The 25,138-nt window shown below is 41.7% G+C and overlaps 1 protein-coding gene across 1 annotated transcript; it reads left to right on the top strand.

Annotated features, from left to right (window-relative positions):
• Positions 1-1,426: 1,426 nt before the first annotated feature.
• hdac8 (histone deacetylase 8) lies at positions 1,427-22,507 on the top strand. The gene is made up of 11 exons (XM_041031846.1): positions 1,427-1,627; positions 1,739-1,791; positions 2,221-2,351; positions 3,961-4,102; positions 4,234-4,346; positions 4,631-4,708; positions 4,804-4,912; positions 5,652-5,824; positions 6,668-6,762; positions 15,094-15,199; positions 20,754-22,507. Exons 1-11 carry the CDS (start codon positions 1,514-1,516, stop codon positions 20,774-20,776), a joined length of 1,137 nt encoding a protein of 378 aa, XP_040887780.1. The 5' UTR covers positions 1,427-1,513; the 3' UTR covers positions 20,777-22,507.
• Positions 22,508-25,138: the final 2,631 nt, after the last annotated feature.

Below are 25,138 nucleotides of genomic sequence, written 5' to 3'. Positions count from 1 at the left end.
GATTGATGAGGACAGACAAATGTGACTGAATGCCCACTTACAAGAGACATAGACTTAATAAATGAATGTCCACAAACAGTCCAAAACAAACAAAGGACAGGCATCAACATCTCTGTCTTAGATCTTCACAATCCTGAACAAAGGCCTTTACACCACCTGCTGCACAAAAGAAAGGCGGGAAACAGAATCTGACAATTTACAGGCTGAGAAAATTTAAGAAATGCATGAATGAGCTGAAAACAAAAAGATATGTTGTTTCCCTGCAACAGTTTATCGTAAACTCGGGGACATACAGCTGCATTTTTAAATTAGTTTTATCACACATTGAAAAAAGGACAAATATAAGCATTAACACAAAGGAAGAGAAACACAATACCACTAACTGAAGGCAACAAGGCTGTAAACTGTATTTTATTTTGAATTTTTAAACCGGGAAAACTATTCTTCGTTGAAATTAACTTGGCACTAGGGGAACTCACTGTATGGAGTTTGTACGGTATGACAGAGCAATGGCAGAATTTTAGTTAAGGATGAAAGCAATAAATCTACGTTGTGAGCATATGTTTAGGAAATTTAAATTTGCTCTGCTTTGCAGGAATATTTGAACAGCCTGAAGCAAATAATGTCAAATGAAACCAGGAAGCAAAACAACAACAAAACAACAGAAAACACCCATACACCGACATATAAAGCACATAGACTGTTTTTTACCAGTGAATTATCCAGCAGCATGATTTAGCCCTGAATACAATCTAGCATAAATAAAATAATGACATTTTATCATTTGCATTTAACTGAGTAACTTGTAACCGGTACAAGTCAGGTGTTTCTGGTGCCTTCTAGCGAATAGCATTAATTTTTGGATTTTTTTTTTTTTTTTTTTTTTTGATTGGCATTTGCCACTTTTCCATAATTCTATGTATGTATTTTTCGCGAAATCAAACACTGATAGACACAAATAGAGGAAACTGACGTTTGCTAATCCACAAAAAATACAAGAACATTCAGTTTGTCTAAATCTCTTAAATGTTGGTTTTACTGGATATGTTCAACTCAAAATTATATATATATATTAAAAAAAACCATATTTTCTTGTATTCCTAACAATTAATTTATCACCAGTTGATTTTTTTGGCTCCTTTAAAGAATAGACTACTAGAAATCCCAGAATGCTCCTCTCTTCATGCTCCGTTCGTTAAAAACCTCCGCTCGGCGGAACGTTTGATTCGATGTTGTGTGTCTGTTAGCAGCAGCTCTCTGTTTTCCCCGTTAATAAATCCCAGAAGTGTCTTTATTTAAAACCAGATACACTCGTACTACAGTATAAACATTTATTCCACATTCTATTATCTCCATCTTGGTGGAGATCAGCGTTGAACAGACTTTGCCCTGGAAGGCGGGATGTTGACGGTGTAACACCAGACTTGAGAACAGGGCTCCGCTCGCATCGCTTCACTGTGAATTTGTTTTCGCTTCAGTTTCAGTGAAATCATTTGTGTTTTATTCGCCGTAAATGAGTCGCAGCGGAGACAGTGATGAGGACAGCTGCAGTAAGCGGAGAGTCGCCTATGTTTACAGTTCGGACTACATCGAGACTTGCGATACTTTATCCAAAGTCCCAAACCGGGTGAGTTTGACTGAATGAGGATCGTTACTGAAGCTGGTCTCCACATTTGAATTCATCTCTAATCGGCCACAGCGCGTTTAACCTCTGGTTTCTATTGTTTTCCATTTCCAGGCGAGTATGGTCCACTCACTGATAGAAGCCTATGGGCTGCTGGGACATATGAGGTGAGTTGTTGTTGGGTTTTCTAACCTAGATGGTGCTAAATGCGAGATTAAAATGCATTTTATCAGAGAACAGTACAGGTTCACATGCTGCACAGAAGCTGTTTGTTTCACAAAGACTACCAGGCGTCAGGAAATCTGGGCCATTTTCAGGAAATGGCTGAGAAAATGGCTTTATTATTATTTTACCTTAAATCTAAGGCTTAAAAGTTTTGCTCTTAAGTCTTATCACAGTCACAAAACTAGTGACTACTAACATCTCCAGGTCATAGAGAGACCATGACTCTCCTGTGTATTCACATGCAGTATTTTATCTGAGAGCTCAGTGAATAAACCAGTCAGAAGACTGAGTTTCTCTGTCGCTGTATATACGGCAGATTATTGTGGAAATTGGTTGCACCATTAATATTTATATTTTTGTCTCATCTTCAGTATTGTGAAGCCTCATGCGGCCACCATCGAGGAAATGGCCAAGTTCCACACAGATTCCTACCTGGAGCATCTTCATAAAATCAGCCAGGATGGCGACAACGATGACCCCCAGTCAGCTGACTATGGCCTGGGTGAGAAACGCCAAGAATGGCTTTTACTGGCCACAGTAACTTTATATATTATCACTGGAATCTGATAATTCTGTCCATTTTCATGCAATAAATCCACTGTGTCAATTTAAAATCTACCTACCTAGGCCTGTATGTTACATGTTTGATTAAGTGTTGTCAAAGTCATGAACTACAGCCAAAGTTAGATTACTAGAGAACACTTACAGACATGTTTCATTATTTGAGAGGCAGGCATTCAGATTTAAGTGTCTTAAAATAGTGTTGGGTGAGCTGTCTTATTCTTTGACCAAGACAAGGTCCAAAAATCAGTTGCTGAGAGAACAAGACTCTTCCTGTGTTGTGTGTGTGAGTGTGTGTGAGTATAGCAGCAAGAAAGACAGGTTTCTATTTGGAGAGAGGATGGGTTTATTTGATTTACCAGGTGGCATCATGAAAAATATGAGTGCGAGTGGTCACATGCTGTTTCTTTCACAAACATAAACCACTGGGGCGTCTTCCTTGCTAAATTAAGTCCAATTAGTGTTTCCACTCACATCTAAGTAGATACACTTGTTTACATACAGACATATTTTGATGTAAATTTGTGATAAGCAGGTGTTTATTGTAGATTCAAATGTGGCGTATTAAAAAAAAAAAATTAGAGGGATGAAAGTGGAATGTGGGCTGGGGAAGTGTTTAGACTTCATATGCAGTGCTTGTTTGTTGGCAGCAGAGGGCAGTGTAACACTGGATTTAAAAACATTAATTAAAAATATTATCAGCATGAGACTTTGCTGCCCCCCTTCTCAGAGTCGTTTAGCTTTGGTTGAGACAGCAATACATTTTATAAAATCTGATCAGAGATGTCTCTGCCTCATCCCAACTGAACCTACACCAAATGAGACGCAGTTGAAAAGATCCCACCATGGTTTGTTGGTTTTGGATGTTTACCGGGCTCTAAGTTCATCCTTCTCCAAGGTTTACATATCTAACTTTAGAAGACTCCTCCTTGTTTTTATTTCCTGGACTCATTCCCTATCTCTAGCTTTCTTCTCACTCCTTTCCCTCACCCTGTTCCACCCTTGCTCTTCTTAATATCCTCAACTCATCCCTCATCCTTTGCTCTTCCTCCTTTTGAATTCTGCACACCTCTCTCTCTGCTCCATCATTTCATCATGTTATAAAGCAAAATGCTCCACCTTTTCCCAGGCTGACCTCTCTCTCTCTCTCTCTCTCTCTCTCTCTCTCTCTCTCTCTCTCTGTCTGCCATCTCTCTCCATCTTCTTTTCCGCCACACTCCATTGTTTTCCATCAATCACAACAATTCACCTCCCTCATTTCTGTCGTCCCTTCCTTTTTTTCCTTAATTTTCTCTTTCTTTGTCTCGTTTTTCATTCTTCCCCCATCACTTTTCTATAGCCTCTTCTGTGAAGGCATGAATTAGCCTTGATGAGTGCTGTCTGTGCAAACAAAAAAGTTTCAATCACAGGCTAAAATATTTCCCAGAAAATTAAGGAGGAATAACTATAATTTACTTTTTTTGATGAGATGATTGATATCCCTGTTTATTTATTTTCGAGGGAATGTAGATGTAATGTTTTCAGTTTTGCCCTTCATCCCCACCCTCCAGGTTATGACTGTCCGGTGGTGGAGGGGATATTTGACTATGCAGCAGCAGTAGGGGGCGCTACACTGACCGCAGCCCAGTGTCTGCTGGACCAAAAGTGTGAAGTGGCCATCAACTGGGCAGGGGGTTGGCACCACGCTAAGAAGTAAGACGCTGTTGGCTCATCTATCTCATCTGTCAAATATAAAAAAACTTAGTTTATTTAGGTGAAAGTCAGAATTCCACAACATTACATTCTCATTTCTTTTTCTATCTTTTTCTCTCTTTCTCCTCCAGGGATGAGGCGTCAGGTTTCTGTTACGTGAACGACGCTGTGCTGGGAATCCTCAGACTAAGAGAGAAATATGAGCGAGTCCTCTATGTGGACGTTGACCTGCATCATGGAGATGGTACACACATAACAGTAAACTAAACAAAGCATACGACTAAAATTTTATTGTCTTCTAAGCAAAGTTTGGTTCCCAGGCAGTGGTTCATTTTGTTTATCATATTTATTATCAGGCTGAAATTCAGTTCAGTGAGTTTACCTTTCTGAAAACCTGCAGATCCCCAGAGCATTCGCAGTGTAGGTGTGCAGGTTTAAAAGGATCATCATGAAGCCTCCAGATGTCACACATTTATCTCTTTTGATTCATTATGAGAGTGTGATCGTTTTTCCTCCTCCTCTCTGCAGGTGTGGAAGATGCCTTCAGCTTCACATCCAAAGTCATGACCGTCTCTCTGCACAAGTTCTCCCCTGGATTCTTCCCAGGTCAGTCCTCGCAGATGTTTAAGATGCAGTATGTTTTAATGTGATAATCTGCATTGTGATAAGATACTGAGTAAGATAAGTGTGTGTACATTTAGGTACGGGTGACCTGTGTGATACGGGGCTGGGTAAAGGCCGCTGGTATGCTGTGAATGTCCCGCTGGAGGACGGGATCAAGGATGACAGATACTACCAGATTTTCACCAGGTACATACATACACACACACACAGACACACATGCAGAGGCAACTTCTAAGTAATGTTTTCCTCAAGGATTCCCTGAGGAGAAATTCAGTTTTTCCTCCCCCCTCCCTGGAAGTCAAAGTGCTGGGTCAGTTTCAGAGCACTAACCCTGGAGCTGGAGCAGTTTCAGGGTTTTGCTCAGGGACACTTCAGCAGGGCACTCCCTCCAGTGACAGGCCTTGGTCTTAGGATTTTCCAGTTCAAGGATTTTCTCTTAGACTGAACACTCAAAAATGTAAACCTGTTGCTAAAAGTGAAAATCAATGTTAAGAACCTTTTGTTTGCAGTTACAGTTATCCAGAAAACCTCAAAATATTCAGCAGTTTCACCAGGGTTTCCCAATTTAAGTTGTAATCAGTGGCAGTAAGTATCGTCTGTGACATTGTGGGATTTTTTTGTATGTTGGTAATTTCTGAAACCATAAAATCTACATTTGTACAAAAGAGGACAGCCCTGGGTAGAACTGAGATGCAGCGACCATTTCTGCTGGATTACTGCATCTTAGCTTGGTGGAACAGATTGTAGACAGTGTCGACGGTGGATTTTAAAACATAAGCCACAGCTGGTCAGATCTTGATGAAACTTGATAGCATTATGCTGTGTTTTATCATTCATCATTCATCAGACACTACCTGAATGCTGTTATTGGTCTGTGTCACCAGTGTGTAACAGTGTCAACGTTCGCTACTGTCCTGTTTTGCAGCGTGATGCAGGAAGTGCGGGCGCAGTTTAACCCGGAGGCGGTGGTCATGCAGCTGGGTGCCGACACGATGGCGGGCGACCCCATGTGCTCCTTTAACATGACCCCAGTGGGGGTGGGCAAGTGTCTGCAGTATGTCCTGCAATGGCAGCTACCTACACTGCTCCTAGGAGGAGGTACGCCACATGTGTGTGTTTATTATTCTGGCTGATGTTATGTTTTTTTAATGTTTTTGTGTGTGTGAACGCTTAGATGTAGGTCCATGTGTTTGTGTGTATGCACGTGTGAATTGTGTGTGTGTGTGTCCCTGTGTATGAATGTATATGCACCTGTACTTGGTGTATTAAAATACTCCCAATGAAAGGTAGATAATGTGCCGTGTCCTTTGTATGTTTGTATTTGCTTTCAGTCTCAGTGATTTACTCACTTGTGCGCAATTACAGACACACATACTGTACACACACACGCGCACACACTTACACACGCACACACACACACACACACACCATGCTCTGTTCCAGACCCCTCAGCCCTTGGCCAGATGATAGCTACTAATTATACGACACAATGAAGCCATTTTACTCAACTACAATCCCACCTCTCTTCCTTTCTCTCCCTCCCTCTCTGTCCTACATACTTTCTCTTCGTTATATCCTCTCTTTTTCTGTTCTTGTCAGTCTCTTGATATTACTCCTCTTCATTCTTCACCCTTTCTGTTTCAATATGAAATCACTTATTTTTCTCTCTATTTCAACTCTTTTTTTCCCCCATATATTCTTCTTTTTCAGTTCATGTCTTTCTCTTGACTTGCAGTGCTCCTGTTTATTTATCCATCTAAGTGATTTGTTGAAATAAAGCAGTTCCATGCAATTCAATTTAAAATAAACGCTGAGAACTTTGGGGGTATTTAACTGAGGTTTGAATTTCAGGAACGGTCAGCCTCTGACGTATATACAGCATGTAACCACATAATAATGGAGTTCTCCTAACTTCTCTCCCTTCTTCCCCTCTCTCACCAGGAGGTTATAACCTGGCTAATACAGCTCGGTGCTGGACTTACCTGACGGCCGCGGTGCTGGGAAAGACTCTTTCTTCTGAGATACCAGACCACGAGGTATGACAACACACACACACACATTCTCTCGCTGTTGTGGGCATAGTCACACACATTTACATATTCCCACATGAGCACAAGTGTGCTCATTCATTGCACTGTCACAAAAAAAACCACACACACGCACACACATAAAAACACAAACACAACCCCTTGTGTTCACCGTCTGCTGAGTCACTCCAACTAATCAAAGATGGCCGCCTGCTTCTCAATAAAGGGGTTTGTCTCCAGGTGAGTTAGACTGTGTGCATGTGAAAAGAGGAGGGAAGTAGTGTTGACAATTCCTCTCCGTCTGCCTCATCTAACACAGGCTCCTCTCTCTGAATTTTAATTTATCATATTTCACATTATTAAAGGAGAGGAAGAACCAAAGAAACAAAGCAAAGATAAAACTAATGAATGAAATGAATCCACTCATCAACATAGAAATTAACAGACTGTTAAGACGCTTCCTGTAGGCCGCCGTTAACAGGATTATCAAAGCCAACATGTAGACCTCTGACTTATTGCAAAAACCAGGTCACTGTGAACTGTGTAAACACTTTAACTGGAGCTTAATCTGGTTATTCACAGTAATTAGGTCGTAGTGTGGATGTAAACAAATGGATCTACGTAGATGTGCGTGGACAGACTGAAGACGCCCCAGTAGTTTATGTCTGTGAAAGAAACGACATGTGACCACTCGCGCTCATATTTTTCATGATGCTAACTGGTAAATCAAATAAACCCGTCCTCTCTCCAAATAGAAACCTGTCTTTCCTGCTGCTATACTCACACACACACACACACACACACACACACACACACACACACACACACACACACACACACACACACACACACACACACACACACACAAAGAGTCTCTTTCTCTCAGCAACTGATTTTTGGACCTTGTCTTGGTCAAATGTAATGAATAGCTGTGTGTGTGTGTGTGTGTGTGTGTGTGTGTGTGTGTGTGTGTGTGTGTGTGTGTGTGTGTGTGTGTGTGTGTGTGTGTGTGTGTGTGTGTGTGTGTGTGTGTGTGTGTGTGTGTTGCGACCATGATGAAGGTACCTCTTGTTTCTCCTCGTCAGCATCCAGTGGCCCTAAATAGCCTTTGACCTCATTAAGTAGCACTCACTGAAAACAAAGCTACTATCAGTGCGGGCAGCTGCTACAGATGATGAAGACGAGGACACACACACACACACACACACACACACATAAGTTTATTCTTCAAATCAAAAATATTGCAAACAAACGCCCTACCAGCTTTTTTTAATAAGTATAGATGTGTTTATAGGCTTCTTTTTATAATTTAGTGGGTATTATAGATCTATTTTTAATCTTCTACTTCAGTAGAAAATTACCACAGATGTGTGTGTGTGTGTGTCTGTGTGTGTGCGTTTCCCTGTCTGTGCCCGTTGTGCTCGATAAGAGGGGCATTTATCCATGATGACCAAGCAAAGCTGAAGTTCCAGCGACATGGGGAACAAAAACTACCTTTGTACCCCTCTGTGTGACTGTGAGTGTGTGTGAGTGTGTGTGTCCATCCTTGTGCTGTACTGTAGACAAGACCACATGAATACACACATTCATTACAGTCAGATAATGCACTGGCCTGTTTTATAACATTTTGTGTTTCAGCTGTATGATAAATTACTGTAAAAGTGGAGGAAATAGCTGTCGAACTATCAGTCTGAAAGTTGTATAAGTGAAGTGTTTTCATTTATGAAAAAGAAGTCAAATAAATTTTTGTTTGTTTTCCCTGTGCTACTGCTTTTCAAATGTGTCCTTAACTGACACATGTACGTCAAACTGAAATAATAAATAATACTCTGAATATCCAAAAACAGGCACTTCAGACAGTTTTGTTTTGGTTTAATTTAGTTCAAAATATTTTGTTAAGAGTTTATTTTTAATGAAATCAACCTTATCTGTTTTTTCTCAGTATCCATGAGTGAGTGTCTCAGTTTTTTTGCGCGTGCTTGGCAAAATGGCTAAAAATAGTAGCTCTGAAAACACAGCCATCAGTCAGAGTTGGCCAGTCACATCAACAATAGTGCTGCAATATTCCCTGATTACCAGACAAAATATTACACAGCAGATAACCCACACAATGACCCCGCGATACTGCTACATCTTATAAAAACACAAGTAAAAGTGCCTTTTGTAGTTTGAACTAGAAATCAAGCAGCCAGGTCGACAGTCATTAACCCTCCCCACTGACTTGTATTGTTTGTTAGAGGTTCACTGATACGTGTTTGACCCCCCATTGTGTGACAGCGGTGTGGCCGATCTGCATGTGAATCAGAGTGCGACAATATGAGGTCTGCTAAGAATAGCTACAGAGGTCAAAGGTTAGTTAGTGTCTCTGATTGGACTGGCATCGGTTGGACTTTGTTTTAGAAAGAAAAAATAATAATTTAACAAGAACTTTTATTTTTAATGTTTGCTGTTCTTCTCTGTGATACTATATTCTACACTTCTAATATAATATAAGCTAATGTAGATGGGAGACACTTAGCCATGCAGCTGTTATGTTTAATAACAAAGTGTTTGGTAAACAGCAGGAGCTGTCCATGTGCCTTTCTTTAATAATTCAGCCGCTCCGAACCCCTCCTCTCCTCTCATTCTGTTTTTGGTAATTTTCCCAGCAGCTGAGTTCCTCCCAGTCGCGCTGTGGTTTGATAAAAACAAACCTCAGATCCAAACTTCCTGCGGCTGCCCGGCTGCCTCAGTGGGAAAACACACATACCATGTACTCACAACATTGCTGGTGTGAATCCAGCTCATATCCTTTGTCACATACTGTACCTTCCCCTCCTTCTGTCGCTCTTCTCCTTCCTGTCTCCACTGTGTGCCCATAAAGCACATATCGTATATGCCAAAAATATTCTTTAATGGAAATTGACACCTGGATTTGCTTGATTTGCGGAGCAGAGCAAGGTTTGGATTCCAGCAACCCCTTCAGTCTGGTTTCAGAAGGGTAAAATACAAGGATTCCTAGTGAACCTTTAACAACTCTTTTATCTCTTCTTTTTCAGAAGTAAAACATGAGTTTAGTTCTTTAAATGTCAGTCTTTGATTTTTAGCCCTTACATAGTAATTTTTACAACTTTTGGAACCTGAAACACAACCTAAATAAATCTGAATTTTAAAAGTGGACACTATTGAAATTCTGTTAAGATCAGCCTTAATCCAGGGCAACTTAAAGTGATTTCAGCAGAAATCACCCAAAAGGCTTCCTTTCCTATACCAGCAACTTTAATGGTAAACGTAGATCTGAAACACACTCCTGTGAAGATGTGTTTCATTATCTTGTATAAGAAAACAGCCACGAATGGCACAAAATGAGGACAGAGAGAAAGGCCTGTGACATGTGACTGTGTTCATTTGTAGGTTTGAACCCTATGATACTGGGAGTGCAAGGCCTTGGGTCCATAATCTTTTAATGTGCTGTCACATTTGCCAGTTGGCGACTATGGATTTTGGCGTTGAAGAGCTACCATCATTTTCCTCTGACCTTTAGTCCAGTTGCTCGCCTGATTATCAAACTAAATTGATTTTGTATCTGCACTGTTTTTCAGAAATGTGGACAGGTAGAACACACAAACTGATCGGCTACAGCCAAGATGCATCATCTGCATTGCCCAATAGCTTGCTTAAATTCCCCAGCCTCGTGTTAACCCAACAGAAGTAGATACAAATGTGTGTCTGTCTCAGAGCCACACAGGAAGGGAGGACGTCTCTGGTCCCAGATTGGCAGCAGGGAAGCGTCCCGCCTCTTTACTTCCTCTTTTCCTGTCTGCAGCCACTTCCTGTCCTGCCCCTCGCTGCCGTCAGGGATGTGTCGGCTCCCAGAGTCACGGGCTCAATCACCGGAAACATCACTGGCGTAGAGCGTGTGTGTTCAGACCTGGAGAAATTTGTCTGTTTACAATATGGCACAGACAAATGTGCCGTGAAGAAGCTGAGTGTTACATGATTCTCATTCTCTTCCATTCAGAATTCTGCTGCTGTAGAATATCTGAGATGATTGTGTCAGGGAAAGTGGCTGGTGAATGTTGGGATGTACCAACAATGAGCTCAAAGAGTTAGTTTCCTGTTTGATTTCCCTTCAGGGAGTCATGTCTCTTATGCACTTATCTTTTAATGTGTTTGTGTTTCAAGTTCATGGACAGGCTTGATCCTAGAAGTCGGACTCATCATTCACTTTATCTTAATTTTAATTTTCCTACTAGGCAAGAAGATGTTTTTATGTTTTTATAAACTCACTGGTCTGGTATTTATAATACTAATATTTTTTAATTTTAACCAATTCATTGCTATAAGTTCTCAGTTATTCCTGGGGCCACCTCAGGAAGAAGACAGAATCTTCTTAATTGTGGGGGTACCGTGCCTTAAAAGGAAAAGTGACTGATGATTCTGGAAAAGATGGATTGATGAAAAGTCGGGGAGGGTGAGAGAGAGTCCAGATGCAGAGAGAGAGGTGTACGTGCATTATGTGACTGCGATCTGGGCATCGGGCCGTTTTTCTTTCCTTGTTGAAAACATTTATTAGATAGCAGCTCGATAGCAGACAGAGTCCATTTGTTTTCCGAGACGTTTTCCCCTCCGCTGTGCAGCTCGGCATCCTTCATAGCTGGAGATCCTGCTGATCGCTGTAAAAACAAACACACTCACACACACACACACCCACACACACATTACCGTCCACAGATGGACTCGTGCACATGAACACACACTCAGACTTTCTCACAAATATGTGTACATGTTTTGTCTTTTAACTGTACAGTGGAATTGAATAAATGAGGATAGAGCGTAGTTTTGTTTACCCGGGGTTAAAAATGATGTTTTCTAAATCTCACTTTTCAACAGACAAACAAACTGTACCAACAGTACAAAACAATTCACTTATAAGAGTACAAACAAATAATGATAAGCATCTTTTCTAATAGTGTTCACAAAACTTTATTTTTACGGCTGTTTTTAAAACATTAGCAGTAAAAGACGTGGACTCATCGAGCTTTCTCTGGGTCGAGGCCAACGGTTCTCACACAAACGAGCTCGTATGAACAGTGAGTGATGGGCAGAGGGTCCATGTTAAGCACCATGGTAAATAAGCAGGGACCTTCCATTATTTATCTCCCTGTGTGTCTCTGCCAGAGACACTGGAGCCAGTCAGTGGGTATTTTCTGTCTCTTGACCTTGTCCAGGTGATGTAGATGTGCTGCGTCACTGGACCGCGCGCTTCGTTTTCTCTCGTTCATGTGCCTGCTCCACAGCATCGCTTCATTCCTTCTTCTCTCACTCTGCAGCTGTCTGCAAAGTGTTGGGACTAATATTAGAGATCTTATAAGAAGATGAGTGTTTCTTTTAGGAGTGTCCGCGCCTCTTCCTCGCTTTCTCCCTCTCTCTTCTCCCCATGGTCATCCAAGCCAAACAAGCAGGCAGCAGGAGACTGTGTGTATGATTTGTGTATGTGTGTGTGTGTGTTCATATTTGTGTGTGTGTGTCCTGGATAGCAGGAGGCAGAGCACCGGGTTCATGGGAATACATTGCCTGTGTGCATATGTGTGTGTGTGTGTGTGTGTGTGTTAAAAAACTGCTCTCATGTTGAGCTCAGTTGAGACCGGAGGTAAGACACAGAAACTCATCGGCCTTAATTGGAAACAGACACACACACACACACACACACACACATATATTAAAACAGGGCCTTACCTTTGTATGCAAATACCCACGGACATGCACACAAACACACACATATATGTACACGCTCATCGTCTGATACAGAGTCTGCTGTAATGCTTATACTTATATTGATTGATTGATTTGTGCCTGACACACTGAAATAACTCAGCTGTAAACTGCTTATTCTCACACAACTTATTTTTTAAGAGCTTCTTGATCCAAACACTGAAGGCCGTGGTTCAAAAATATAAAGTTTATGAGCCTAAATTATTGAGATGATGTGAATGAAATCACTCTGTTGGAACCAAAGAAACACTCGGTTCACGAGTCGAGACGGTTCAGCCGAGTTTAACGTGGGCCTGTCGTGAAGTTACTCACAGAACTAACGTTAATTAGTGACAGCTGATATGATGTACGACAGCGACGCGTAGCACCAGCTGAAATGAGAAGCTGCTAGCTCTTTTCTACACTAACAGTTATTAGCGTCGGAGCTGGTACTGATCCTTAAGCTGTGTACATCTCTGCTGCACACGCTCGCATAAATTCCCTTTCTCTGACTCACATAATCATACACACCGGGCTATTAAACGAGGACAGAGTAGTCTTTGTCTTTCAAGTAAACAAAAGTATACTCCTACTTCATGTTGGCTGAGCTCAGCTGTGTGTGTACATCTGCTCAGGCCTGTGTGTGTGTGTGTGTGTGTGTGTGTGTGTGCGTGTGTGTGTGTTGCCAGCAGACCTTCTGAAGTCCTCTCTAATGACACCAATCTAATCCACTAAAGAGTTTCAATTTAAAACAAGATATCCCAGTCTTTAAAATGGCCGTGTCCTCGGCGTAGAAATCATTACAGCATGTTGGCTGAGTCAGGTCGCCAACTTACAGGAGCAGTCGGACATTTTGGGGGATATCTGTGTGTGGTTTGCTGTCATCATCATCATCATCATCATCTCAGAGCCAGATGAGAAGATCAGTCAGGTCAGTCAGTTTAAGTGGTGAAACAAGTCGGTGCTTTTCTCTGTTTCCTTGTAAATCTTTTTGGACTGGTGATTTCAAACGGACAAATCCTGAGCATCTTATTTCAGAGAAGAACTTTGCGTGTGTGTGGTATGTATGGAGGAATATGATTCTTTTGTTTTAGGCCCCGCTCACCTTGGCTTGCTCTGTGTGTTCTGCTGAGTCTTCAGAGTCCAAGGCTTTCACAACAGTCGCTGCAAATGGACTGACGCACTTGTGGTCAAACCTGGCCCCTGAGTTTGTTTTGCTCTCATGGCACTGAGTCACGGCCCGACAGATTCCCTGGAAATGCATTTTTTCAACTGACGTGCTCTGGTTTTAACTTCTGGTTGAACCCTCTCTCTGGATTTCCACCTGTTTTTCTTTTTTTTATGTTGGCTGGTTTTGTTTTCAGGGAGTCAGTCCGACGCTGCATGAAATGCCAGGAGCCTTTGGTATTTGCTGAAATCATCTCAGGCTTTTTTCTTTTTTTTTTTTGGTTCATGTCGGTGAGGCCCAGGCTGTCTTAGTGGAAGTTGGATTGGTTTGTGGTTCCTCTTCTGTGTTCTGCATTACATTTTCTTTCTGCAGACGAACCAGACGAGACTGTCTCATACATTTGTTTGTGTTAATGCAACTCCTAGACAACACACCAAGTTCAGAAAATATAAGGAACATGTGTCCATCTGAGAACTCTTTGTTTTTTTGTTCTGGCTCTTGGGACGGCAGAGTCGGTCTGTCCACCGCCACTTTGGTCAAAACTGAAATATATCAACAAGCATTAGACCGACTGCCATGAAATTTTGTACAGATGTTCCTGGTCCCCAGAGGATGAATCCCAAGGGGATTGTTGATCCCCTGACTTTTCCTTTAGTACCACGATGAGGCTCATATTTGTTTAAGGGATTACCAATTTGACTTTGGTAATCCCTTAACTTTTTATTAGGAGCCACCATCAGGTCAAAATTTGAATTTGCCCAATATTTTGTTTCATGACTGAACACCTGCAAGCCTGACATACCCAGTAGCCATAGCTCATTAACTCTAGCTCCCATGCTAAAGTAACATGAACATGGTGAACATTAAACCTGCGCGTTAGCATGCTGACTTTTTTCCTTTTATTTTCACTTTTCAAATCTGTTTCAGTGAAGAAGAGGCGAAAACTGTTTTTATTACTACATCTACACAAAATATTTAATAAATTAATTTATATAACACACAGTATGTGTAAATAAAAGCAATGAGAAAGAGGGAAAGATAGATATGTTGGTTTAGGTAAGAAAATAAGTGTGTAGCTCAATATTTGGAAGATAGTCTTTGATGCTTTTCACTGTCTTGGATGCATTTCTTTTTTTTTTTCTTTATTTAAATAAATGATCCCTGAAAGCCTTTGTAAATATTCATCACCAGTCAGTTTTACAGTCCAGTTCTTCAAAGTCCAAACGGAGCCCGAATTTTTCCAGGAAAGCAGCTGCATTCTCTAAAAAAGAGACAAAGAGGAGAGAGTGTACTTTGGCTCTCTGCTGCAGTGAAATGCAGTGACTGCGTGCAGATGTGAGGGATGAAGGTTTGACTGTAAATAAGAAAACGAGAAAAGAAACGTCATTTTAAAATCATTGTAATTCTTGTAATGTGATCTGTGTGTGTTTGTGTATTAGTTTTTTACAGATTACGGACCCGACTACTCGCTGGAGATCAGCCCAAGCTGTCGACCAGACCGCAACGACACCAAACACCTGGACCAGGTCATCAGCACCATCAAAGGTGTGTGTCTCTGGGTGTGTGTGTGTGTGTGTGTGTGTGTGTGTGTGTGTGTGTGTGTGTGTGATGTCTCTGTGTTTGGGTGGATGCACAGGTGTGTCTGTTGGTGGGGTTGAGGGTGTGGTGGGTAAACAGATGTCCCTGAACCCTCACTCACCTAAAGCCCTTTTGTCTCTGCACGGCTCTTTTTATGTGTGGTTTCATGTTCTGCTCTTGTTTCTATACGTCTCTGTGTGGGATGAAAGTATGACTTGTTCTTCTGTTTTTCCCCTCCCTGTGGCTCTTAACATCCTTTTGTGTCTGGGAACATACTATTGACCCCACTCTTTTACCCACAACCTTCTCAGACTGAGTCCGGGTCTTGATACATGTGGTATTTTTTATTTTTGCATCTTTCTCTTTCTATATATTCCTTTATGTTTGTATATTCATCTGTGAGTGCGAGGGTGTCTGCAGCCATGTGGTTAAGCCCCAGCGCTGGGCCTTTGGTCTCAGCGCTGACAGCCCGCAGCACCCAGGAGAGATCCTCCGGCAGGGTGAAACTTAGGCGAAGAGTTGAGCAGCGGGAGAATTATTGGAGGTGAGGTCAGGAACTCGCCACAAAAAGAACACAACCGAGTAACATGTCTACAAGCCGAGTTCATTTTCCAAACATCAAACTGTGCATAGCCAAGACTTTCGAGGTTCCGGGGTGTAGAAGTGTTAACCACAGACCAAAAGGAAACCCTCCCTCGCTTCTCTCTGTTAGTGAAAAGTTGTATTTGAAATAGCTGTTATCCGTTCTGTGTGTGTGTGAGTGTGTGTTACTGATTGATTGAAAAGGAAAACATTTAAAGGAAGAAAAATAGTTTTATGTTTTATGTTGAAAACTGTATAGTTATATAGCTAAACACCATTGAAAGCTAGAGGTGGAATTTATTTCCTCCAAACCACAAAAGTCAAGACGGGCTTTGTCTTCAACGACATCAAACGGTGCATTAAAGTTGTTTTCAGCTCAGCTCATTCCAAATTTAAAGCAGTGTTTAGGTCTCCAGTAAACTATTTAAATCTTTTTTTCTCATCCAGGAAATTTGGACTCAGCACTTTTTTTTTTCCAGCAACAACACCCTGTTTCTGCAGAAACTGGGAATCGCTGCCTTGCTCAAAAGCAGCGCAGCGGTAGTTGTTGAGGAGCAAGAGCTTGTTCTTCCCAGACAGATCGACTTGTTATGTCACTTAGCCTTTAGGTTAAAGCTCTGTGATGAATTATTTTGTGATTTAATCCAGACAAACACACACAAAAAGCGTATTGTGAGATGAGTATAGAACAGTGATTATATCTGCAGTGATAAAATGCGATGATAGAGCAGTAAAATAATAATCTGTTTGATCCAACCATGATCTTTTTGAGTATACATCTTTTTGGAGGTTTGAAAAGCTCCATTTTGGTGGTGGACAGCCGTTAATGGAAATCCAGAGTGGAGGGCAAACCGTGTTCTCAGATTTTATCCACATTAAACGGGACATGGTATCAATTAGCAACTGAAACTTCATGAGTTCAAACAGCACAGGTCATCGTGCTGCAGCAAATGACAAAAAACTATGTTGGATGTTGGAGCGGTTCATCCAAACAGCATTAAGTTCTCCGCTCTGAAAGAGTCCAGGTCACATCAAATCAGGGGAACAGGAGTTTGTTTGCTGAAATTCATTTGGTCTGTTGGCTCGCATTAAATCATCACAACCGGAGGGGCTGAAAGTATCGCTGGTTTCCAGTCATACGGCTTTTATTAGGGGCGACGGAGGGAACGGATGGATGAACGGATGGATGGAGAGAATGAAAGGGAGGAGAAATGAAATACAGACAGGCCAAAGATGGAGAGAAACGGGGAAAATGTGCGTTTGGCCGCTGCGTCCCATCTGCCTCTCCTGACGTTTATCAGATCTGTTGTTCCCTTTCTTCCCTTTGCTCAGGGATCGTTAACGGTTCGTTCAGGCAAGTGTGAGTGTACACCTTTATCATTACAGATCGATCATCCGGGCTTGTATTTGCAGTTGGACCAAGATGATTCCATATGAGTCAACCTTTTTTTTTTTCAGTTTTTCTTTTTCATTTTTCCCCTTTTGCTCAACATGTGAATCCACAGGATTTTTGCTCACTTCTCTTTTTTCTTTCTTCTCTTTCTCCCACTGACGTTTCAGCCCTGGTTTCAGCCTGTCTGTTTTCTGTCCCCTCTCTTTCTTTCTGCCTTTTCTTTATGTCTCTCTGTGTCGTCCAACGTCTTCTCTCCGTCAAGTCAGAAACAACTTTTCACATAATCAGTTCTGTCACAAACCGCTTTACCACACAGCAAGCGAGACACCGAAACCTCAACAAGCAGCGAGCGTGTTATTATTTTAGGTTTTAGAGCAAACGTGCATGACTTTTTGTCTCTGTCTCTGATTAAAAAAAGATCTACATGTCTGCAGACTCAACTAATGCATACACACGAACACAGAATAAGGATAGACCATAACGCAGACACACACACACACTTCTCAGCAAACATATCCACATGACATCATTGGGGTGGATAAGTGTTTCTCTGGTTTTGGAAGCTGTGCTGCTTATAAACATTGGTTTCCCTGAGAAACTGTGCTGTGTGAGCTTGTATGTTTGCGTGTGTGTTAGCGTGTTGGCGTGTGTGTGTGTGTGTTTGTGTGTGTGCCCACATCTGTTCTGTCTGCTGGCACGAATGGACTGTAAAGATTTGAATCTTAGAGTGGTGATCCCAAAGATCCTTTCTCTTTTCTTTTTTTTTTTAAATTTCATTCAGCATGTGTTATGTTATGTCTCTAACCCATATGTTTAACTGAACACATACATCATACACAGTATATAATACCATTTTATACCAACAGGAAATGATGCAAGGCGTGCATATAGTTTCATGTTTCTGTTACAGACACCAGAAACATAAACTGCCCCGTTTGGACATTTTCTGTAAACGATTAACGTTTACTGAAATAATAATTTCTTTTTTTGGGGAATTGCTCAGTGTTTCCTGTTGTGTCTCTCTTATACATACACACTCAGTTTAGCATCTGTATTAATTAAGATTTGATTTTTTATTGGGTGATTGTCGGAGGCGGCAGCAGCTGTCTTGACTGTTTTTGTATTCACCGTTCTGTGTTTACGAGACTCTGGTAGCGTGATTTCCCCGGGGGCGGCTTGTGTGTGTGTTAAATGTCATGTGTGTGTGTGTGTGTGTGTGTGTGTGTGTGTGTGTGTGTGTGTGTGTGTGTGTGTGTGTGTGTGTGTGTGTGTGTGTGTGTGTGTGTGTGTGTGTAAACTGCCAGCGTTTCTATGTGACTGCATCTTATATTATCTGTCTGTGTCAGCAGGGAAATATTGCAGCATCTTTACATCCTGCTACTCATGCTCGTTAATTCTTCCCTGTGCTGACAAGATGCTCATGTCATGTCTCACACACACACACACACACACACACACACACACACACACACACACACACACACACACACACACACACTCACAAAATATAATAATACACATTCACGCAAAGATACACACCCAGAGCACGAAGCAGTTCACACTCACAGAAGAGATATGTACACATTCAAACTTGAACCAGAGAATTACTTCAAAAATACCACCTAAGAATTGCACACACACACACACACACACACACACACACACACACACACACACACACAGGTACAGTACAATACCCACCTGCAGACACAGTGATAGATTAATGTTTGCAGGTAGTAAATATCAGAGGCCCCCATGGTCACTCCTCACTTTAGCTGAATTTACCGTCTACATCTGGAAAGCAAAGCGAAACAGAGGGATGGATACAGAGGGAGAGCTGACGGCAAAAAATGAAAAAGAGCATCGAGTCTGCCGCTCGTTCTTTCTTTGTCGTATTTCTAGATGAATCGTTTGTCAGAAAATAAGGAAAAATGGAAACTTTCCAGAGCCCAGGGCGTCTTTATGTTGCTTGTATCGTCCGACCACCAGTCAAAAACAACAAAATATTCCATTTATAATTAAATAAAACACAGAAAAGCATGAAACCAGCAGAAAATGCGTAAGAAGAGGGGGATGAGAAAGAGGAAGAAGGAGAGAAAGAGATAATATTGCATAAGCTAACAGGTTTGTCCTAAACAGTTAATGAAACACTGGTAGTTAATATTTTAATCAGTTCTGTAATATTGTGAAGCAAATATCCTGTTAGCTTCTTTTCTGTCGGTGTCCCTGAGGGTCCATCTGTCCCTGAGGGTCCATCTGTGACCACTCTTCCTCTTTTCTAATAGTTTTCCTGTTTTTAGCTCACATCATGATTTTCCTCTTGTCACAGTGGAAAGAAAATATGCATTGTCTGCCACCGTGACTCCAGAGACTCAGCCAGTATCTGTCCTCAGCTGTGGAACGTGGTCTTTAAATGATATGTATGAAGAATATATCACTCAGCTGTAGCTAGAACTGCTTTTGTGATTGTGATTTCCAGTAATCGCTGAGTTTGTGGTGGACAAAGTTTAACAAATTATGTGATGTAGGAAAGGGGAAGTCTCAAAAACCACGATGCTGTGTTCAGTCTGTCATACACTGGGGTCTGCGAGACACAAATAGAGAGACGGAGGCAGAGATGGAGGCAGATCAGGACTCTGAGGGAAAACACATGGACGTATTAAAAGCAGTTTTATTTTCAGTGTGGTCCTCGATAAAGCTGCTGCTGCTGGTGTTGTTGTCAGTGCAGGCAGAACGTGACAGGACTCCACTGACAGCTCCACAATGGCCAAGCAACAGGACATCCTCCCTCACTACGTCAGTGAAGGGCCACGTTTGTCAGGGCAATTACTCATCCACTGAGGGTGTGTGTGTGTGTGTGTGTGTGTGTACGACATGTTTATTTTTCACAATCAGGCCATTTAACATAACAATAGACAAGCAAAGCGGCATTGTTTGCAGTGTAACATATAAAGTAAACCGACAACCTAGACTGCACTGTGTGTGCGAGTGTGTGTGAGTGTGTGTGTGTGAGTGTGTGTCAGACATGGAAACCAATCTGTGTCCTCATGCAAATGAACTTGCAGTGTTGCTTAACATTGTCATTTCCATACCGATTCCAGTTTTGCATGCTTGTATTTCCTCAGGAGCGACAGGCCTTACCTCAGCCAGATGTTATTTTGCATTTTCCCTGGCACAAGTGTGTGTGTGTGTGTGTGTGTGTGTGTGTGTGTGTGTGTGTGTGTGTGTGTGTGTGTGTGTGTGTGTGTGTGTGTGTGTGTGTGTGTGTGTGTGTGTGTGTGTGTGTGTGTGTGTGTGTGTCTCTCCTCCATACTGCTTCCATCTTTGGTTTGGTTTCTCCTGCTGCCAAAAATGTGTATTTTACTTTTTTTTGTTTTTTTTAATCCCACTTAATGTGATGAATTTGACCCCTCTCTGTCCTCCCTGTGCGTGTGTGTGTGTGTGTGTGTGTGTGTGTGTGTGTGTGTGTGTGTTGGTATATGTATGTGTGTTGTTACATGTATGTTCCACCCTCCCCTCCCTGCTCTCTCTTTCTCTTGTTTACAGGGAATTTAAAGAATGTGGTTTAGGAGCCGGCAGCCTCAGCCTCCTCCACACACACACACACACACACACGCACACACATGCACACACACCATGTTTCCAAACCAGGTCGATGCTCGACGGCTTTAATGAAGACAATATGGAGTGGACCCCTTCGGCCCCGAGGCACGGAGCGAACGAGGGAGGGATGAAGGCAGGGAAAAGAGAGCGAGAGAAGGTTTTGGAAAACATTAGCTGAGTGTTTCCAGGAGAAAACAGTTTAATAAGGGGGAGGGGGGAGCTGTGGTCGCTGTACAATGCTCACTGTTTTTAATCCTTTTTTTTTTTTTGAACAGTTATGTGTGTTTGTGTGAATGAGAGAGTTTACGGTATGTTCACTGTGGTTATGTAAAACTGAATTACAGCAAGATTTTACAGTCAGTGCAGCTCCAGTTTTTGGTGTCAGGGGATGCGTTTGTGTGCGTCCTATCAGTCGCACATTTTAAACTTAATGTTAAAAACAGATTTTTCAGGTGTCCAGTTTCACGTTCACCCCGGTGCTGCTGTGATTCTAACCCCCTGAGGACAGATAAGCACTAAAACAGACATAAAGCGAAACAGCCACGTTCCCCAAACGCCCCATTATACTTGTAAAAACCCCGTGGGTTTCTGATCAGGTCCAGAAAGTCCTGAAAAATATGTGAAATGTCCAGAGAAACTTGGAAAGTTTACAAACAAATGGTCTGGAAAAGTTTGGAAAATAGCCGGTAACAGATTTGAAGTTGATTTGCTCAGCCACATTGTTTTGACCCCTGGGCAAAATCTGCAAATTAAACATCTGGACAAAGGTCTTTTTTCACAGACAGACAATAACCAAGATTACATGAACTTTAAAGGGGGATTTAGGCAGAAACAGCAATCCTAAAGTGGTTTTGCATGACTAGAGATGTAAGTAAGATCAATTTATTTCAGGTCAGAGAACAAAAAATGGCTTTTATTAAAGATAAACATGATCTCCTCTGTAGTTCCCTTTAAAACCAACCATGATCACAGATAATATGCAAATACATGTACTGAGAATGAATTAATGCTAAGTTTAAAAGTCAGATAGCAAAGACTGCAGCCAAATTCGGCCGTTAAGATTCCCAAACTTCTCTGAACGTAGATGCAAAGTGGATCAGATTATTTCCATGTCTGCCGAAGTTTGGAGAACAGCAAAACCTTGTTTAATCCCTCCCTGTCCCATTGCACAGCTCCAGCCGCTGCACATCAAACCGAACAGTGACCAAAATCTCCAAATCCCTCTAATAAAGCTGAGGTGCATGTGGGATTTTAACGTGGGGGAAAATAAAACAAGAGAAGATTCAGTGTTAGCATCATTAAATGTCAAGGAATCAGACAGTAATGTTTGACTGCATCTTTACCTGCGAAAAAATAAATATTTTTTAACTTAGTGTCAAAGAATTACAAACAGTTTTAAAGGTTTCTTCTCAGTGAAGGTGTTTGGTAAATTGTCAGTATATGTATGTGTCAACACTTTTCACAAAAATGTAAACTCAGTGTCATTTGACCAAAATTTTCAAACCCACTGGAGATAAACATGAAATCTGGTGTAGTAATATTTGCATAACGTTTATCTATCATATTGTAAAGAAGGTAATGTAAACTTTTTTTTTATGTTTGTGTATTTGTTTTCACAGGATGACTTTTTTTTTTGTTACCGTTGGAGTGTTGTTTTGATGTACGTGCCACGGCCGTTTGTTGAAATAAAAGACAGGAGAGCATGTTGTTGTCATGTGTCTCTGCTGCGTTTTAAGCTGTGATTTATGCAGTGTGGGCTGGTTAATAGAGGCTTTAATGGAGAGCGTTTGAAAGAGGAACCACAAATGTCGGGCAGTTTCCTTTAGAAGTGATGTTCCCCAAATTAATGGCCTGGAAATTCACACCAAATGTAGGAGTCACCACTCTGAGCTGGCATGTGCTGAACAGAAGTGAGCTATGAGTGTGTGCGTGTGTGTGTGAGTGTGTGCGAGAGGATTCCCTGTGATCTTTATGAACACTGCTGCGGTCACCTCGGCGGTTTGAGCCCAACGTAGCCGAAACAAATGAAACTCATTACACCGTTTACGAGTTTGGAAAAGGAGAGACGATTGAAATTCTATCTCATAAACTAGGGGGAGGTTGAAGAAGGGGTTTTACACGATACTGAGCAGGGGCTGTACACATGAGCAATGTGAGAGACTTGTGTGTGTTTATGTAGTTTTCTTTGCTCAGCGGAGTCAAATTAGAAAAACTCGGGGGGGCCCCCGGAGGATTCAGGGCACCGCTGGAATCCCTGGATTGCGTTTTCACAAAAAGCAAAAGTCGGGATCAGGTTCTGTCGTGACCCATGTGATCTTATTGTAGGAGGAAACTGAGTCTTTGGTTGTTTAGGGTTGGGAATGTAGCCAAGCAAAACTGAAAATGGCTCATTCTAAAAAATAGCAAAAAAGCGTGTAAAGCGATGGAGCTGTTGGGTTCATGTCTCCAATGTTTTGTTGTTATATGTGTTTTTAATACCAAAACTTTCCCATGTCATCAGTCCCACCAAAGACACTGCGAGCACACTGGAGCCACAGCGAAGCGAAGAATCATACAGATGGGGATCATGGAACACTTTTGGACAGTCTCCTCAAAGGCATCCAGTCAAGTCAGTGTTACTGATACAGTCCAAAATCACAAACCAAAAGCTGGCCTTGAAGGGCTTTACAGTCTATGAGGAAAACAGCGCCCTCTAGCCTTAGATACTCGGTTGAGATAAGAAAACCTTCGACTGGAGGAAAAAGGGAAGTTACAGATATTCGTGATGTTGCACGGAGTAATTTGATGAAGAATGGAAAATAGGAGATGGAGAGAAAAGTAAAATCTTGCCTACTTTGACACGTCTGCACACCTAGACAGGCTAATGTTTCTGTCCCATCTAACTGAAACGACACCAATGGCAGAGCAGAGCATCAGACATGACAATATCAGAAGCTTTTTTTTTTTTCCCCCAGGGAACAAATCAGTATGCAGTATGTGTTACATAACTTTCGTCCATTTGCAGTCCTGTTTGCATGGAATTTAAATTACTAGGGACAAGACTATGGAGATTTTCTGTCATTAAAAAATCCCACATAAACCAGCCGTGTGATGCAACAGATTCTGTAAAGGAAAAACATTCTTCCACATCACAGTGAAGACAGAGGTTTCCTATGCCGGTATTGAGCTGTAATTTGTCTTTGGCACACATTTTCTTCCTTTAGACGCATGTAGATTTAGTTTTTCCAATACGAAAATGGAAGGCAGTGTTGGAATATATGGTTTTGGATTTAGTTTGGCTCAGTCACAAAGTGGTGAGGTGTAAAGTGCCTTTATATCCAGGCCTGTTTTTCTGTTAGCCTGGGAGGCTCCAGCAGGTTTGTTAAACTTCTGCATGATACTTAGGAATAAAAGCTTTTTATTCTGTTTAAGTGAAGGCAGGTCAGTTCATTAAACAAGGCAGGTTGATCATAAAGACCCAGAAAGGTCATAACTTTAAACGTTAAGTGTTTTCATTGTGATCTACAGGCTCTTGTTGACAACATTTTCTTCTTGCTCTGGTTTGTATTGAACAAACTTTTATTGCTCTATGAAAAAACAAAAACTTTCCCAACGACTTTTATGCAAATCAGCACCTGACCCCTCCACAACTCAGCCAGTGCTTTGAATACAGTCTCATCTGACCCTTGCTGTTTAGGCCTGTCCTTCCTGTTCTGTTTTTCTGTGGTTCGTTTTGATTTGCCAGTTGTGCTAAACATTAGCATAAGTGCTGTAAAGCATGCTAAGATTTTGGGAATATTCCAAACCCGTGCAGATCGTATCTATTCTGGGGAAGAAAAAAAAGAACCCGTTTTCAGATGTGCGGTATCTCTGAAATATCGGGAAGCCCATGCAAGATTTATCACCTTTTCATCCAAATCCACCAACCTCTGAACAAAAGTCCAGTTTCTATGCTGGCAGTTTGACCAACATACTATGATTATTTGTCTGCAGAGATGGAAATCACAAACGGTTTGTTTGATTTGCATAACGTCTCCCCGAGGGGAACAAAGCAGCGGGGGCCTCCGTCTATACGTCCTCCTCCTCATCAACATGTGAAGTGTCTGCGGTCAATGGCGGAGGGGATTTACTCGCACAATAAAGACAGATGCCTCCTTTTATCTGCTTAACGGAAGAGAAGCTGAGCGCGTGGCACTTGACCGCGTCATTGCATGTTGTTGGCGCGTAATGACGTCCTCCCTCCACAGACTGTTGAGATGAATGGTGAATGGGGAATGGACTTGTTCTTTTTTTTTAAGCAGGAGGTGGGGGGAGGGACAGAAGTTTTCCTTTTCTTTTTTGGATGAATT

This window comes from Toxotes jaculatrix, chromosome 23, assembly GCF_017976425.1.
Source record: "Toxotes jaculatrix isolate fToxJac2 chromosome 23, fToxJac2.pri, whole genome shotgun sequence".
NCBI lineage: Eukaryota > Metazoa > Chordata > Actinopteri > Toxotidae > Toxotes > Toxotes jaculatrix.
This window is presented reverse-complemented; position numbering and strand designations above follow the sequence as displayed.

Coding starts and splice junctions, on each gene's coding strand:
- hdac8 (XM_041031846.1), top strand. CDS start 1,514: ATGAGTCGCAGCGGAGACAGTGATGAGGACAGCTGCAGTAAGCGGAGA. Junction 2,352..3,960: donor GTCAGCTGACTATGGCCTGG/GTGAGAAACGCC, acceptor CCCACCCTCCAG/GTTATGACTGTCCGGTGGTG. Junction 5,825..6,667: donor TACACTGCTCCTAGGAGGAG/GTACGCCACATG, acceptor CTCTCTCACCAG/GAGGTTATAACCTGGCTAAT.